Here is a 17,193-nt window from a genome sequence, read left to right on the forward strand (position 1 = left end):
AAGCGATCTAGGCCTACATAAGTAGATAGTTAGACTATTATTTCGTTAACTCAGGAACATATTGCAATTGCATCTGTAATACAGAGGAGCCCAGCGCTATAATTATCAGTTGGGTGCACCATGCACACGCACATACAGTATCTCATCTGCAAACACGTATGTGACGTTCATTATAATATGGCCGATAAATTAATTGATTGGCCGGTAAAATATAATCCTGCCGGCCAACGTGGCCGGCCCCAAAAATGCCTAGCGGAAACCCTGTTAGTAACATGCCAAGTTTAGCTGCACTGGAACAAACATTACAGGCTGCCATATCCAGCCCAAGAAACCTTAGAAACCTGTGTAAAAAACTGAAAAAAAATTTTTTTTTTTTCTTCAGACATTGTGAAATAGCATGTAGATCTGCTATTTTCACAATAGAACCGTGTTATACAAAATGTATTGCCTCTTTTCCATAAGGACTCCCATCTTTGCCATACCCTAGCTTTTGCTGAACTGACGCTACTGATTACAGCCAAGGTGTGTATAGAGGGTATGTGCACGCATAAAGTGAATGGCAAATCGAGTTTAACGTTGTTTAATGTCGTTTAACAAAATCAGATAGGACCTTTCTGTTAGGATGTGTGGGCTGTCAAGGCCAGAAAGTCTTTTTTTTTGCTATTCAGTAGGCTTTCCCGCATAACCTCTGGGTACGATGATGATGTCAGGCGCATACCCTCTATATGACTCCTGTACCCAACGCCATGCTTAGTTTATGTCAAACCATCAAATGGCACGAAAAAGAGAAGAAAAATAAAACACCAATTGTGAAGTGAGCAGCAGCTTTTTATGAGTTAATTTCATTAAGCGCCCGTGAAGCTTGGCCAATGAGCCAAGTGTGCGGGACATACAATAGGGCATTCACGAATAATGATTTTTAGTATTCGAATTATCTTTTCAAGCAAGTGAAATTTTGGTGCGCTGGTACAGGGGCTGCACCACGACTCAGCGTGTCACGTATGCCTTGATGTGTTACAAATGTTTGTATATATGTTTTGAATACATGACTGCTGTGTCGTAAGACAAATTTCAGTGTGAACTGACAATAAAGTACTATATCATATCATATCATATCAATTATTCCACCTCAAAGTATTCGAATAGTTGAATATTCGACAGGACTGGCCAAACTGTCAAATATTAAGTAAGCAAGAGGCAAAATTGTGAAAATAGCCGATCTACATGCTGCGAGGCGTTGTGAGCATGTAGATCTGCTTATCTGTTTATCTGTGGAACCGAGTCACATTAATACCTACAATTCCAAGTGCTTGTCAGGGTGGGGGTCCGCAGTTCAAATATGTTTATTTTTGGGGTCACGGCCTAAAAAGGTTTTAGAAGCCCTGGTATAGAACATTAACAAATTCATCCACCAGGGGCATTGACAACTCATTTTTATGACTTCCTATCTAGTCAAGCTTTATAAACTATATATTTTTTAAAGAGAAAACGATAAAAAAATAAAAAAGCGAGTATTCGACTTCGGTGAACAACGTTGAATAGTGACTTTGATATTCGAATATTCGAATATTTGGTGAATGCCGCAGAATTCCGCAGAATCAGGATTGTTCTCCGCGGAATCAAGACTTTTTCTCAGCGGATTCCTGGGGGGAGTATTATGTGGTGCAAAAACTAAGTGCGATTAAAATGCGTAAAAGTTTGTAATTGAATTCAAAATGAATCAGTTAATGTCCCAGCCCTAATACGCACAATCGCACATACATACATACACTCAATAACACACACACATAGCAGCTATTATGCTGTGAGGATTTGTGGTGTGAGATGGTGGCGGTTGTTACAGCTGGTGACACACATTGAATAGTAGCCTCTTGTTGGACAGAGTGGTCATGATGGGGTTAAACATAAAGGGTGGGGGGGGGGGGGGATTCTTGTCTTGTAGACTCCTCTTTATTTTCTCTAACCGTGGTGGCCTACCTTCCTGCTGTGGTGGCAGACCTTCGTAAAAAAGCGATAAAATGACTGTTGGTTTATGTCTGTGAGGAGAATCATCAAACAGGAGGGGAGAAGAGGAGGGGAGAGGAGAAAAATAAAAGTATGCACGCACGCACGCACGCACGCACGCACGCACGCACGCACGCACGCACGCACGCACACACACACACACACACACACACAGGGAGGTTTGGACAGACAGAGAAGCTGGAGAAAGTCAGGGACATGGTTCACAATGTGAACCACATAATATAATCCATATCATGGACACGACACATTGCACTGTGTCCATGTATGTATGGGCTGTTTACTATTGACTTTAATGGATACAGGACACATTGCACTGTGTCCATGTATGTATGGGCTGTTTACTATTGACTTTAATGGATACAGGACACATTGTACTGTGTCCATGTATGGGCTGTTTACTATTGACTTTAATGGATACAGGACACATTGTGCTGTGTCCATGTATGGGCTGTTTACTATTGACTTTAATGGATACAGGACACATTGTACTGTGCCCATGTATGGGGTGTTTACTATTGACTTTAATGTATACAGGACACATTGCACTGTGTCCATGTATGGGCTGTTTACTATTGACTTTAATGTATACAGGACACATTGTACTGTGCCCATGTATGGGGTGTTTACTATTGACTTTAATGTATACAGGACACATTGCACTGTGTCCATGTATGGGCTGTTTACTATTGACTTTAATGTATACAGGACACATTGTACTGTGCCCATGTATGGGGTGTTTACTATTGACTTTAATGTATACAGGACACATTGTACTGTGCCCATGTATGGGGTGTTTACTATTGACTTTAATGTATACAGGACACATTGTACTGTGCCCATGTATGGGGTGTTTACTATTGACTTTAATGGATACAGGACACATTGTACTGTGTCCATGTATGGGCTGTTTACTATTGACTTTAATGGATACAGGACACATTGTACTGTGTCCATGTATGGGCTGTTTACTATTGACTTTAATGGACACAGGACACATTGTACTGACCATGTATGGGCTGTTTACTATTGACTTTAATGCATACAGGACACATTGTACTGTGTCCATGTATGGGCTGTTTACTATTGACTTTAATGGCTACAGGACACATTGTACTGTGTCCATGTATGGGCTGTTTACTATTGACTTTAATGGATACAGGACACATTGTACACTCCATGTATGGGCTGTTTACTATTGACTTTAATGGATATACAGGACACATTGTACTGTCCATGTTTGTATGCGGTGTGAAGTGAACTGCTATTGACTCTATTATTCACTTTGACATGACATTCTGTTCTCCTATGCAATGTGCCCCATATGGCCTCTGTCAGACACAAACCCTGTATCCATATTTCAACTTTTTAATGTTTATTTTCTGCACACATTAGCGTAGGGCGACCATTAAAGGGACTACACCATGAATTTACTTTTTTTTCCCTTCTATTTTTATGTCTTTTTTGGTGTCCCACCAGCACTTCTATCCTCACAAAGTCCTATTTCTGACCATTGCGTCTTTCTCAGTTTATGGGCAGATCTATGTAAGCAGGTCTCAGAACGGGCTGTCTGATTTTAAGGGACCTACTGCTACTAGTCTGGGATCACTTCACTTTTCGGGGCTGTAACCGGTCTGGAGCGGAAACCACAACACGTCATGTCGTAGTACTCAAAAGACTACAATTTGCCGGAAAGATCAAACCGGATTCAGTTTTAACCCAAAATATTCCCCTGCGCTCAAGGACTTACTTTCAGGGCCTACCTTATAAACTCCTTGATGCGGAGTAGTTTTGCTTTTGAAAAAATCGTTTGGTATATGCATCTTTTAGTCCAACTGTTAGCGACTGGCAAGACTACACTAGGCTACGCAAGCATTTTAATAGGGATTGGGGAAACAAACGGAGGGAACCAAATCAAAGCGACGCCACTTCTTCTAGTGGTTTCCGCGCTTTAGGCGGAAACCAAACAGCCTGTTGTGAACGAACACCAGGCTTTCCCCCAGAAAGCCTGGTAGGCGAGATTAACTGCTACTGCTGTGCTGAGTGGGGGTTTGGAAGGGGTGGGCAGGCTTGAGAAGGAGGCAGGAGGAGCTGGGAGAGGGTTGGGGAGGGGTGGGCAGGCCTGCTGAGCAGGAGGTGGGGAGGAGTGTGGGGCCAAAACTGGCTCAATAGCACAGTCCTCCCACTGGTGGTACTGTAGCTGAAAATGCTCTGAGAGCCAGGCAGAAATGACAGGGGCTCTGTATTCAGGAGTGGTAATTTAGCTTCAAACCTTTTGAAAAATGTTCTTGGGACATAAACAATATTATATTAATTATTTTTAAATGCATAGTGTAGAACCTTTTTTTTTAAAGCAATGCACACGTTCACCGTGCACACGCACGCCCATTCTCGTGGCATTAATGCGCTCATTCAAAGATTTGCACAATTTAGCTGGGGACCCCTTGGAAACCCTCCTGGGGGGACCCCACTTTGGCCCTGTACCATTTTTGTCAAATATATCGGCTGGGCTTTTCAGTACATATAAATAATCTGCACTTGAATGTCAGTATCCCACCTGCACCTGATCTGACTGACTATTCATGTGTGTGTGTGTGTGTGTGTGTGTGTGTGTGTGTGTGTGTGTGTGTGTGTGTGTGTGTGTGTGTGTGTGTGTGTGTGTGTGTGCGCGCGCGTGTTCACGTGTTCATGAAAGTCTTTGTGTGTGTCACGAGTGCGTGCATGATGTGCGTATGTCCGTGTGTGAGAGTGTAATATTCAGCTGTCCATGACTGTAACAATGCAGACTGATGATGATGACGATGGTGGTGTGTGTGTGTGTGTGTGTGTGTGTGTGTGTGTGTGTGTGTGTGTGTGTGTGTGTGTGCGCGCGCGTCTGTGTGTCTGTCCTGGCTGCTGTCGTGGGTTGAAACCTGATAACTTTGCCTGTGTGTGTGTGTGTGTGTGTGTGTGTGTGTGTGTGTGTGTGTGTGTGTGTGCGTACGTGCGTGTGTGTGAGTGATGACGTTGGTGAATGAATAGCTCAGTAAAAGGACACATAAAGGTGAATGTCGTGAGAAACGCATGCACGCATACGCGCTCGCACACACACGCACGCACACACACACACACGCACGCACACACGCACACACACACACACACACACACACACACACACACACACACACACACACACACACACAGTCACACACACACACACACACACAAACAGAAGGAGATTAGAGGGGTGTCAGGGAGTTAAAACATGACTTTCCTTTAAACGAAAGTGTGTGTGTGCGTGCGTGCGTGTGTGTGTGTGCGTGCGTGCGTGCGTGCGTGCGTGCGTGCGTGTGGAGGGGTACTGTCCCTCTCTCTTGGCTCACGCCCCCCCTTCCCTCCCCCCCCCCCCCCCCCCCCAAACAGAAGCTTGTGAAAAGTCATCACAGCCTCCCGCTGTTGCTAGGCGACCGCTGCAAACATGTTTGAAGTGCGGTCCACTCTCTTGGCTCCAAAGACACGTTGCATTATTTTTAACCTTTTTTAACAAGCACTACTCCACGTATTCCTCTAGCCAGCCATGTTGCTGACGTCATAGATTATATAAACAATGCAAAAAAAAAGAAAGAAAAAAGAACAGTCAGGCCCCTCGTTTGTACATTTATTGAAGTACTGTAGAATTTATCCCCCCCGAACAGACCCGATATGCTGCACCTGGGAGGCAAATATTGTAGTTTTTTTTTACTCCACTACAATTATTTGAAAACTTAAAGGAGCTATAGTCAACTTTTTCATTGTAGGGCCGACACTTTGTTTACAGTCTAGAATGTAAACAAAGTGTGGGTCTGACAATGGCCAAAATGATTATTTTATCATTATTTTACATACATGAAGCTTATTTTTTTATAAAATATTTTCGAAACATTATTTTTATTTTAGCATCCGTTTTTCAAGAAAAAGTTGACTATAGCTCCTTTAAGTAAGAAGATACTTTGGAGATTTAGATTATTATTATAAAAAACACATTAACTAATTAAGCAGTACTAGTAAGACGCCTCAGGGCGACAAGCGACGCGCCACAGTTATGTGGACAGCAGGGATGTGGACATCACAGTTCTCCATATATGGGCATAAAAGGGATTATGTTATTGTGACATCACAGTGAAGCCAGAGTGTGATGTCAGAGCGGCAAACCCATTCTGGTAGAGTGGTTTAGGGCGAGGTCGCGCCACAGTGATGTGGACATCAGGGATCTCCATATATGGGCAAAAAAGGGATTTGTTCCCCTGGCATCACAGGGATCTCCATATCTCCATACATGGGCATAAAAGGGATTTATAGACTTTGTCTATTTAAAGAAAGGCAAGCAACGTGACACATTGTAGTAGTGAGCTTGTATGTCATTATAGGCAAAATGCTTGTAGAAATTATTGTAAAGGATTTCTGTACAAGTAGGACTGGCCTGGGCAATTAACCGAAACTATATCAAAACTGATGTTTCGAACCCATAACCGACTTATAATCGAAATATATTTTTGATCATATTTTTGTTTGTTATATGTCAAGAAATCAACTAAAAAATAGACTAAATCGATGTGTCTGATTAACCACTTGAACCTCACAGCACGTTACGATGCAACACGTTGCGAGCTTGTAGATCTGCTTTTGTCACTATAAAAAGAAAATCATTCATTCATTTTAATCAAGGCATATTGATATTGAAGTCATATGCCCTAGGCACAGCAGATATCAGTTTGGTGTTTGATATCAGTTTCAATTGCAGTACTTTTAGTTTTTCAGCAAGCCTTGATTTATGAAAGATTTAGTTAGCTTAGCATTGCATGTTTATAATTAAATTATTAATTGTAATTGGGTTACAAAAATTGTGGGATAAAAAAATTTTATCCCACGATTTTTGTAACCCATTTTCACCTAGTGTCAATTGCCTATGTAATCCTGGGCTCTGCTCTCCCTCTGCCGCGCCTGGGGAGACAACAGACTGACCTCATGCTTCCTTCAGTGCATGAAGAGTCCAAGTTGCTTCTTTTCACCTGACAGTGGAGATTTCCCTGGTTTGGACGTAGCGCGTGGAAGGGACACGTTATTCCAACCAGTTCCTTTCCCCTCCATCAGGCGCCCCGGGTGGCCAGGGGGAGGCATTATAGAAACCTGGATTACTGCATGTTTTTGTGAGGGTATCTACCCTAGGAGACATGTTTTAGTTTCCTTTTCTTTTCTTTTGTTTAGTTTAGTTTATTTTTCATGTTTTATTTAAAAATCATTCTTTTCTGTCTTCTTGGCCTACAGGGAGTGTTTGTGCAATGTTTGACACCGATCGGTCCAACAGTACCGGAGATTAGCTGCTCACACGCACGCACGCACGCACGCACGCACGCACGCACGCACGCACGCACGCACGCACGCACGCACGCACGCACGCACGCACGCACGCACGCACACACACACACACACACACACACACACACACACACACACACACACACACACACACACACACACACACACACACCGCAGTGGGCAGGGACCTCAGATTGCCCCGTCCAGCTGGTGCAGTGTGCTGTGGACTTTGTGTTGCTACTCTCTCACGTTGGTACTGATTTATAATGAATCACACACTCTCTGGATTACACTGTCATCAACAATGAGACACGCACGCACACACACACACACACACACACACACACACACACACACACACACACACACACACACACACGCACAACCTAACTATAGGCTACTTGTTTACTGCTTCCATTCCTCTCCCCTCTCCTGCTCTAGAAATAGTTTGCAAATTTATATTAAATGAATGTTTAAATAGCAATTGTGCATGTTAAAGTGTGAAGATTGTGAAACTTGGACGATGCATAGCCTATAGATAGCTGCGCTGCGGCCACCCGCTTCGGTGGCCGCGTCCGCGTTCGCCGTTCGATTCGTCTTGGCCTAAATATTTGCCTGGCTCCAGCACATAGACCCGCCCACTCTCTGATCGGACTGGTTCAGCGCAGAATCTGAAATCAGGCTACCTAAATATACAAAGAAATGACTGACCTATTGACGACTTTATACTTAAAAAAGAACATTGATAGATAGTGGAAATAGCCGATCTACAAGCTCACAACGCGTCGCGATGAGCTTGTAGATCTGCTATTTTCAAGACTTTTTGTAAGTGTTTGAAACTATATGAACATTTTTCAACGTGGAAACGTTTATGACGATCATGCAAAATAATTGCGATTAGACAATTATGTAATAATTGTGACAGGCCTAGTGGGAACCACTAAATCAGAGACATCAAAATGTCTCTTTTGGGCGTGGAACTAAAATGTGTGGGAACCCCAGACATTGAGAGAAAGACAGTCTCTGTCATCACGGGTTGTAGTTAGGTAAAAAAATGTCAGTTCCGTGACCACCAGAGCAAAGGCTGTCAAACATTTTCCCGGCCATTTAAAAAAAGACAGCCCGGCCAAATGTGTTTAATAACCCTCCTAGATGACAAATCCATTGAGAAACGGACCTTTGCTTCCACGGTCACGGAACTGCCATTTTTGACTCTACTATTGGGCTTCTGCCTTTCATCTAGTTGGTTTCCTTGTGGCTATATCTACTGTGGCACACTGTGCACCGAGGCATGGTGCTTTGTGGCTACAGTTTGTAGCTACATGGAAATAAAGAATGCTATTGATGGGGAAACACTGGCTGTTGTCTGTGCAACAGCTGAGCCTGTGTGTTTGTGTGTTTGGGTCAAACAGTCAAAAGTTCATGGCCGATGTTTTAACCCACTTTCTGTGGTTGTTGTGGTTTCTCAGTCAGTCAGTATTATACAGGATTCCCACAGTCATGAAATTCCTGGAAATATTTTGGAAATTAGAAAAATATTTTTCCAGTACTGGAAAAGGTTTGGAATTGATCAAGGGTCCTGGAAGGTCCTGGAAAAAATAGCTACAGTATGCATTGATTTTGGTTATTGATTTTGTTTACTGCCACCATAAATCGACTTTGAGAGGGTTCACAGTTTTCGTACCTTTTGACGTGGGCATGTGCATGTCTATCGTGCACGATCCGCATGCACGCCACGGCCTGTTCGCAGCCTGCACGCTTTATTTTTGCCACACTGCCTGTCTTTGGGCATTGGCACATAGGAGTAAGTGACTCGTTATTGCGCTGATTTATTGTTATATAGTCCTGGAAATTGGGTTAAATATTCTGGAAAGGTTTTGGAAAAGTTTTGGGAATGCATTGGTAAAAATGTGTGGGAATCCTGATATATTTATTTATTACATGGCTTGATTCAGATTGGTCAATCCCTGAATTCATCGGTCTGTAATTTTGGAATAATAACCGCTGAACTCAACAGACCACTGTCTAATCATGTCTCATGCTGTATCTGTCGTGTCGCGAGCCTCTTCTTTCAAACGCACTGAACGCATGCACCTTGCATAAATGAATGGACAACTTTCATTACCGTATGCAATGGAGTCCTTCGTTTTGTCATTACTTTGTTCACATTTTGTTGTCATTTTATTCATTTATTTATTAAGTAGCCAATAGATAGAGAAATAAACCCCTTTAATGGTGATGAAAATGTTCCCTTGCTTAACACTTTGCTAGCCGAAATAGAATGGCTTGTTGTAGATTAGCCGTGAAATTTCTATTATTATATAATGATCTGAACCGCATTCATTTTACCAGACATTCAGCGCTATATCACGTGGTCTTCATCCCCCATTACCATAACGCGATCCCTGTTGTATACTCACCACAGTTCCCAGTGAAATTCTTCAATCTGCATTGGCTTAGAGTGGGGGTTTCGGCCGACGCATCTTATCCCCGTGCGTTTCACGTGCGCGATCCGTTCACGTAAATGTCGGCTCAAATAATCCACGTATGACTCAAGAGTAGATATGAGCATTTTCGCTCGCATAGCCCCCAGCACTCCTGCTATACTAGCACTAACGTATAAACAGAAAATGGACGGCTGCTGGGAAGCCTCTGCAAGGAATGGACATGACGTCACTTCTGCTTCATGTCAGACGAGCCATGCGCTATCGATGGACGAGTGGTGACTAGGGAAGGTTAGACGATCGCCGATTTTCGGATAAAAATCATTTATTTCGTTTTTAATGACCCAGTACGGTAAAAGACGGCGCGGCTGAGACTCCTTGCTCAGATGTCCGGTATATTCCGGTTTTAATATTAAGGGGCTCCCCGTGGCTTGCAAAGTGTTAATTAACATGACCTCTCTCACTGTGGCATCTAGAACTGAACCTCTAATCTACACCCCCTTCCCAATCGTTTGCCTTTCTTTTGTTATTGTCTTTTTTCTTAGTGTCTTTGAGTAGCTTTTTTGATACACTCGGACTGTAAGACCTGCAAAAAATACTCTCCCGCAATTTTGAACACGTCTTTCTCTCAAGTGTATGAAAACAAGGAGGTAAACTAGTCTCTAAACTGCCTCCTCCTGGCCAGCCAGGGCGCCTGATGGAGGGGAAAGGAACTGGTTGGAATAACGTGTTCCTTCCACGCGCTACTTCCAGCCCGGGAAACTTCCCCCATCAGGTGAAAAGAAGCAACTTGGACTCCTCATGCATAGAAGGAAGCATGAGGTCAGTCTGTTGTCTCCCCAGGTTGGCAGAGGGAGAGCAGAGCAGAGACATTAGATAATTGACACCGGGTGAAAAATGGGTTACAAAATCTTGGGATAAAAAAGAAAAAAAAAGAAAAGTGTCTGAAGACATTAAAACGTTCTTCATAGTTTTTTTTTACAGATAGAATAAAATAAAAACATATCATACGATGGTGTTGCATGGGGTGAAAACAGCCACTCTCAAGTTTGGAAATCCTCTGTCCACAACAACATGCCCAAAATAGGGGCACCAGGTTGCGAGCGGTTCAATGAGATGGCCTTATTGTTGCATAATAAGCATATTGATTGAGTTCTTTTTGAAGCAGAAATGTCATGGCTCATTGCAGAGCGGCTTGCATTACTCAGCCTCTTATGAAGTGCTGCTTGAATTCATTTCCAATCAAAACACCTGAGCCTCTGCTACGGAGCCACACACACGCACGCGCGCGCGATGAGCGCGGATACAATAAAACCAGTGGTTCTCAAAGTGGGGTACAGGTGCCCCTATAGGGGCCAGGGGGTCCCTAGCAAAATGATTGATAGTTAGGAACCAAATGGACCTTTACGGGTCTGTAACTCAGAGAGAAATGGAACCAAATGGACCCTTATTGTTCTGTAACCCAGAGAATGTACAAATGGAACCAATTGGACCCTTACGCGCACACGTGCGCACGCACACACGCGCGCACGCACGCACGCACACGCACACACATGCTGTATTGTATTGTATACTCTGTATTGCTACGCGACAGACACATAATCCATTTTCCGTGGGTTTCTTCTTTCCTATCTTGCAGACACAGACTGTTCAGCAGGCTCTGCAGAGAACGCTGGAACTGTACAGACGGCAAGACACGCGGTAAGAACCTGTCTGTCTGTCTGTCTGTCTGTCTGTCTGTCTGTCTGTCTGCCTGCCTGCCTGCCTGCCTGCCTGCCTGTCTGTCTGTCTGTCTGTCTGTCTGTCTGTCTGTCTGTCTGTCTGCCTGCCTGCCTGCCTGCCTGCCTGCCTGTCTGTCTGTCTGTCTGCCTGCCTGCCTGCCTGCCTGTCTGTCTGTCTGTCTGCCTCTTCCTCTCTTTGGCACTTCTACACTTGGCTCTATCATATCGTTGTTTTCGGGTAAAAACCTTGTACGTCCAAAACCGTTCGTTTTGTATTTATAATCTAAAAAATGATTTAAACTAGTGAAAACAGCCGATCTACAAGCACACAACGCCTTGCACCGCGAGGCGTTGTGTGCTTGTAGATCTGCTGTTTTCACTATTTTTGTGCGACGGCCTTGTATGATGAAGCAGGGCTTTACTTGGTGAAAGAACGTACAAACTTGAAACTTGGAGATACGAGGTTTCTGCCCGACAGTGACGATATACAACATGTCTACTTCTCTGCCTACTGTATTGTCTTTGTGTCTCTCTCTGTCACACACTCACACACACACACACGCATGCACGCACGCGCACATGCACGCACGCGCACATGCACGCACGCACACACACGCACTGCTCTCATTGCGTGTAGAGGGTTCAGTCAGGGACATTCTACCATACATTAGTACAACAATCTGGGACATTGGATTGTACTAGCTGCAATCCAACAGCTCCCTCCTCCGCTCCAGGCCCGTGCACACACATTTTGGGGGGTCTTATGTTAATGTTTATTTATGTTCATGTACAGTATACTGCATCACGGTGGTTTTCAACCCTTTTCATATCAAGGTCCATTATTTATTCGGCATCTGAGCCACAGACCTAGCCTGACACTCAGCCTGAATTGACATTTCGTTTCACTCCATTATTCAGTCTGAAGTTGCTTCCACCCAGGGCGATTTCTGGGATGGGCGTTGCCAAAGAGGCAGTCTTCTGCGATTGGTTCACCGTCTGACCAACACAACAGTAGCAAAGCAGTGTTGTTATGTGTGGCTGGCTAGTGGCTAGCCTGTTGCTTGCTAGTGCTACTTGCTAACCAAAGAAACAGGCAGAATAGGAGCGCTACGAACTAGGAATCAAACACAACATAACATGCCTGCTACTGGTGTTTCACAGCGAGATCGATACGATCGCATATTACTGCGACGGGCGACGCGATGCGCGGTACGGTACGGCGGCGGCGCTTGTTTACTTGGAAACGCACATGAGTTCTGGGGAAATCCCCACCCACGCTGATCACAAGACGCTGATTCACGACACTGATTCGCCGTACGGCAGGGGTAAAAATGTGCAAGTATTTTTCAAACAAGCTGTCTGAGCTTTTATCAATGGTTAACTTTCTCCAGCCGTGCTCTGGACTGTCGGGGAGGGGAGGGACAGCACTCTAACTTAACGCGGACAGTTTAGTGTAGGCAGATGGGCGGGCGCGGTGAGTCTCTCCGTGAGTCTCCGGCCAACAGCATGTGTTCTCCTCCCCCCTCCCCCCTCTGCTCAGCGCAGAGAACGCTGCTGCGTCATGACGTCGACACATTCGGTGCGACGCTCTCTGCACTCTGATTGGTTAGGGAAATTCTACACATCCTCCAACAGTGATCATAACGCGATCGCCCATGCTTCTTTTTCTTCCGATCGCCAAAAGAAGTCTGGGTTTCCGAGGCTAGAGGGACAGCAGCAGCTTCACACGGTGGTGTCGGCTCAGAACGAAACAACAAGCCATGGCTAAAATACTCAAATTGTATATATCCCACTAAAACCATTGAAAATACTATACAGTCCGAATAGTGAGAGAGAACCAGGAAACAGACAGTCACTGAGCTTCTTTCTCTCTGGTCAGAAACGCAAGTACAGTGAAACCACGCCCCCCTTGATACAAATCTATATAAAACAAATGTTAATATTAATTAGATAAGCCACCTCACGCCGAACTAATGGTACGCAGTGAGCAAATAATGTAATGAGTGGCGCCAAATATTTATTTTCTACTCAGAAACTGGAAGTATAGGCCTACATAGAAATAGCTACAGAGACAGCAGAAAGCTCTGAATCCACAAGCATAAGGGCAAATTGAACCATCATTGCTCCCAATCACAAGTGACTCATTTATATAATATATATTTATAGAAAAGTGATTTTGGGTTTCATGACTCTTTAACTGTTTTATTTAAATGTAAAAAATTAAGAAATTTGAAAATTCTCATATTATAGGCTGAACAAATATTATTGTATTATGAACACATTTATCAGGCTCACTCTCAGCTAATCTTGCATGTGTGCGTGTGTGTGTGTGTGTGTGTGTGTGTGTGTGTGTGTGTGTGTGTGTGTGTGTGTGTGTGTGTGTGTGTGTGTGTGTGTGTGTGTGTGTGTGTGTGTACACCCCCACCTGTTCACTTAGATCAGGCAACTCAGGGATGCTGACAGAACCCTTGCTAAAAACCCCAGGGCAAAAATCCACTCGTCCGAGACAGTTTGCCCTCCTGGCCCCCAAGTTGTGGAATAAACTCCCTGTCGCACTTAGAGTAACGGACTCACTCGCTAGCTTTCACCGTGGACTGAAGACTCACCTATTCAGACTCCACCTAAACCCTTAGCACTACTGAAAAAAATCAATGACCATACGTGAAGCTAGTTAGCATTTGTTTTTAGGTTTCTTAGAAACCTTTTTTTTTTCTTTACGGATTATATATTTTTTCTAGATAGATATTCATTTGCATTTGTTATATTGCTGTTGATGTACTGACATTTAATCTTGTTAATTATTGTGATGTTTTATCTGCTTATTGTAAATCACTTTGGATTAACACATGGGCTGCTCAGGTTTTTAACATTTCTAGCTGTTGCTGCTGCCGCCGTTCACTCACGCTTTATTTTGAAGAGCCTCGGAAGCTTCGTGCGTGTGCACGTGGGTGTCCACTGACGATTGAGGAAGATAATCCCTTTGTTTACAAACGCTCGCGAAACTAAAATCCAAACGGGAGCCGACCATCGCGGTATAGTGTCGCCGTGAAAACAATCAGATCTCTGCTTCCCTGGCGTTCTTTTCACCTCATTCAGAGATAAAGCCCCTTTTATGTTTCAGAGTAGAATGGAAATCAATGCAACCAGCCTCCGCCATTTTCTCTCTCCCTCTCTCTCTCTCTCTGCTACAGGGTGACGTATGGACTCGGGTCATTCAGAGGGCAGGCAGCTGCACGTACAGTTAACCCTTCGTTGTCTCGTTCAGGGACGAGTTTGGCGTGGTGACACCTAGTGGCCTTAACTCGTTACTGAACAAGTTTGGCTCCTTGGGTGTTAAAAGCGTCTGCTAAATGCCTAAACTGTAAACTTTAAACTGTGTGTGTGTGTGTGTGTGTGTGTGTGTGTGTGTGTGTGTGTGTGTGTGTGTGTGTGTGTGTGTGTGTGTGTGTGTGTGTGTGTGTGTGTGTGTGTGTGTGTGTGTGTCATGCTTGGTGCAGGTGTCAGGGAGACACTGAGGAGAAACGTACGATGGACAAATGCCCGTTTCTACACAACTCTGGCTCTGAAGAGGACATCTCAGCCATGCTGCAGTACATGGCTACCGTACTGGGTCAGTGTGTGTGTGTGTGTGTGTGTGTGTGTGTGTGTGTGTGTGTGTGTGTGTGTGTGTGTGTGTGTGTGTGTGTGTGTGTGTGTGTGTGTGTGTGTGTGTGTGTGCGTGCGTGCGTGTGTGTGTGTGTGTGTAGGGCTGTCACAATTATTACATAATCGTCTAATCGTGTTTATTTGACATAATCGTGATTATTTTTCATAATCGTTTCCATGTTGAAAAATTTTCATATATTTTTAAGAAAGTCAAAAATGGTGGAAATAGCAGATCTACAAGCTCACAACGCGTCGCATCGCGCCGCGTTGTAAGCTTGTCGATCGGCTATTTCCACTATCAATGTTCTTTTTGAAGTATAAAGTTGTCAAATATGTCTGTAATTTCATTGTATATTTAAGGTTATGTGTCATATCTGCCATGTGCAACTTCAAAGCCTACAAGCCAAACAGAAATGTAATTGTCAAGGACAAAAACACAATTAAATCGTTAATTATTTGAGAGAAAATTAATCGTCATGTAAAATGTCATAATCGTGACAGCCCTGTCTGTGTGTGTGTGTGTGTGTGTGTGTGTGTGTGTGTGTGTGTGTGTGTGTGTGTGTGTGTGTGTGTGTGTAGGGCTGTCACAAATATTACATAATCGTCTAATCGTGTTTATTTGACATAATCATGATTATTTTTCATAATCGTCATAATCGTTTCTATGTTGAAAAATGTTCATATATTTTTAAGAAAGTCAAAAATAGTGGAAATAGCAGATCTACAACCTCACAACGCGTCGCATCGCGACGCGTTGTGAGCTTGTCGATCGGCTATATCCACTATCAATGTTCTTTTTTAAGTATAAAGTTGTCAAATATGTCAGTAATTTCATTGTATATTTAAGGTTATGTGTCATATCTGCCATGTGCAACTTCAAAGCCTACAAGCCAAACAGAAATGTAATTGTCAAGGACAAAAACACAATTAAATCGTTAATTATTTGAGAAAATTAATCGTCATGTAAAATGTCATAATCGTGACAGCCCTGTGTGTGTGTGTGTGTGTGTGTGTGCGCGTGTGTGTGTGTGTGTGTGTGTGTGTGTGTGTGTGCGTGCGTGCGCGTGCCTGTGTGTGTTTTGCATTGGACTACTCTTGTTACATTGATTATAATCTCAATGTCTCCCTTGAGGCGCATAATTGACATTTTTGTGGTTTGTGGTGTGTTGCGCTGCCAATATCATAGACTTTGACAATTTCTTTACTTTGCACTTCAGATAATTTCATTTCCTATACGTTTACCAATAGGAAAAATAGGAAAAATAGGAGCATAAGTTGGCATGTAGAGTCATGATTCAAACTAATCTGATTCTGGATACAGGTGTCTCTGTCAGATGAGCTCATTTGGGGATGACACTAGGGATGAAATGATCACTGTCCTATTGTCTTATCCCATTTAGGCCTAGAATTCTTATATTCTTTTATATTTCTCTGCTATTGAAAAATAGCAGATATACAAGCTCACCGAGTGCCGCGCTGCAAGCTATTTTTGAAAAGTTGTGAAAATGTGTGCAAATCTTTGAATATATGTATTTTTAAAGCTAACATTTGTAACTCTAATTTTGCTTCTGGGGGGGTCCCTGGAACTATTTTGAGATGGGTGTCCGTGGCCAAATACATATCATTTTGGGGGTCCTTTACATGAAAAGGTTTGAGCACGACTGACATAGAAACATGGGTTTTTCAAAAAACCTTAGAAGGATTTAGAAGACACTTATAGAATCGGGTAAAAACATAGCAGATCTACAAGCTCGCAGCGCAGCACCGCTGCGCTGTGAGTTGTATATCTTCTTTGTTTTAATAGTTAAAGCATAAAATAATGCGTTCCTTGTCTCCATGGGTTAAAGTGCTGAAAACATTCCATTTCATTCTCTACAACTATCTTTAACGTGGTGTGCGTGCGTGTGGTATTGGACTCCTGCCGGGCGAGCAATGTCAATCGTAACGCTCGTTTGATTAATCAAACTACAGAGGTAATCAGTGCTCAGTCTGCAGCTAAGTGGCCTCTTGATCAAGTGCTCTGCCGC

General features: G+C 43.5%; 1 protein-coding gene across 1 annotated transcript in view; it reads left to right on the forward strand.

Annotated features, from left to right (window-relative positions):
- The window catches only part of gucy1a2 (guanylate cyclase 1, soluble, alpha 2), a gene marked incomplete at both ends in the record, with an annotated part of 112,009 nt that overhangs the window by 10,655 nt on the left and 84,161 nt on the right, over positions 1-17,193 (forward strand). Inside the window, 2 exons of the mRNA XM_080731160.1 lie at positions 11,440-11,501; positions 15,019-15,131. Of these exons, the coding sequence (XP_080587286.1) occupies positions 11,440-11,501; positions 15,019-15,131 (175 nt within the window). The remainder of the gene's footprint in view (positions 1-11,439; positions 11,502-15,018; positions 15,132-17,193) is intronic.

Source organism: Nannobrachium achirus (genome assembly GCF_963921795.1).
Source record: "Nannobrachium achirus genome assembly, chromosome: 8".
NCBI classification, from domain to species: domain Eukaryota; kingdom Metazoa; phylum Chordata; class Actinopteri; order Myctophiformes; family Myctophidae; genus Nannobrachium; species Nannobrachium achirus.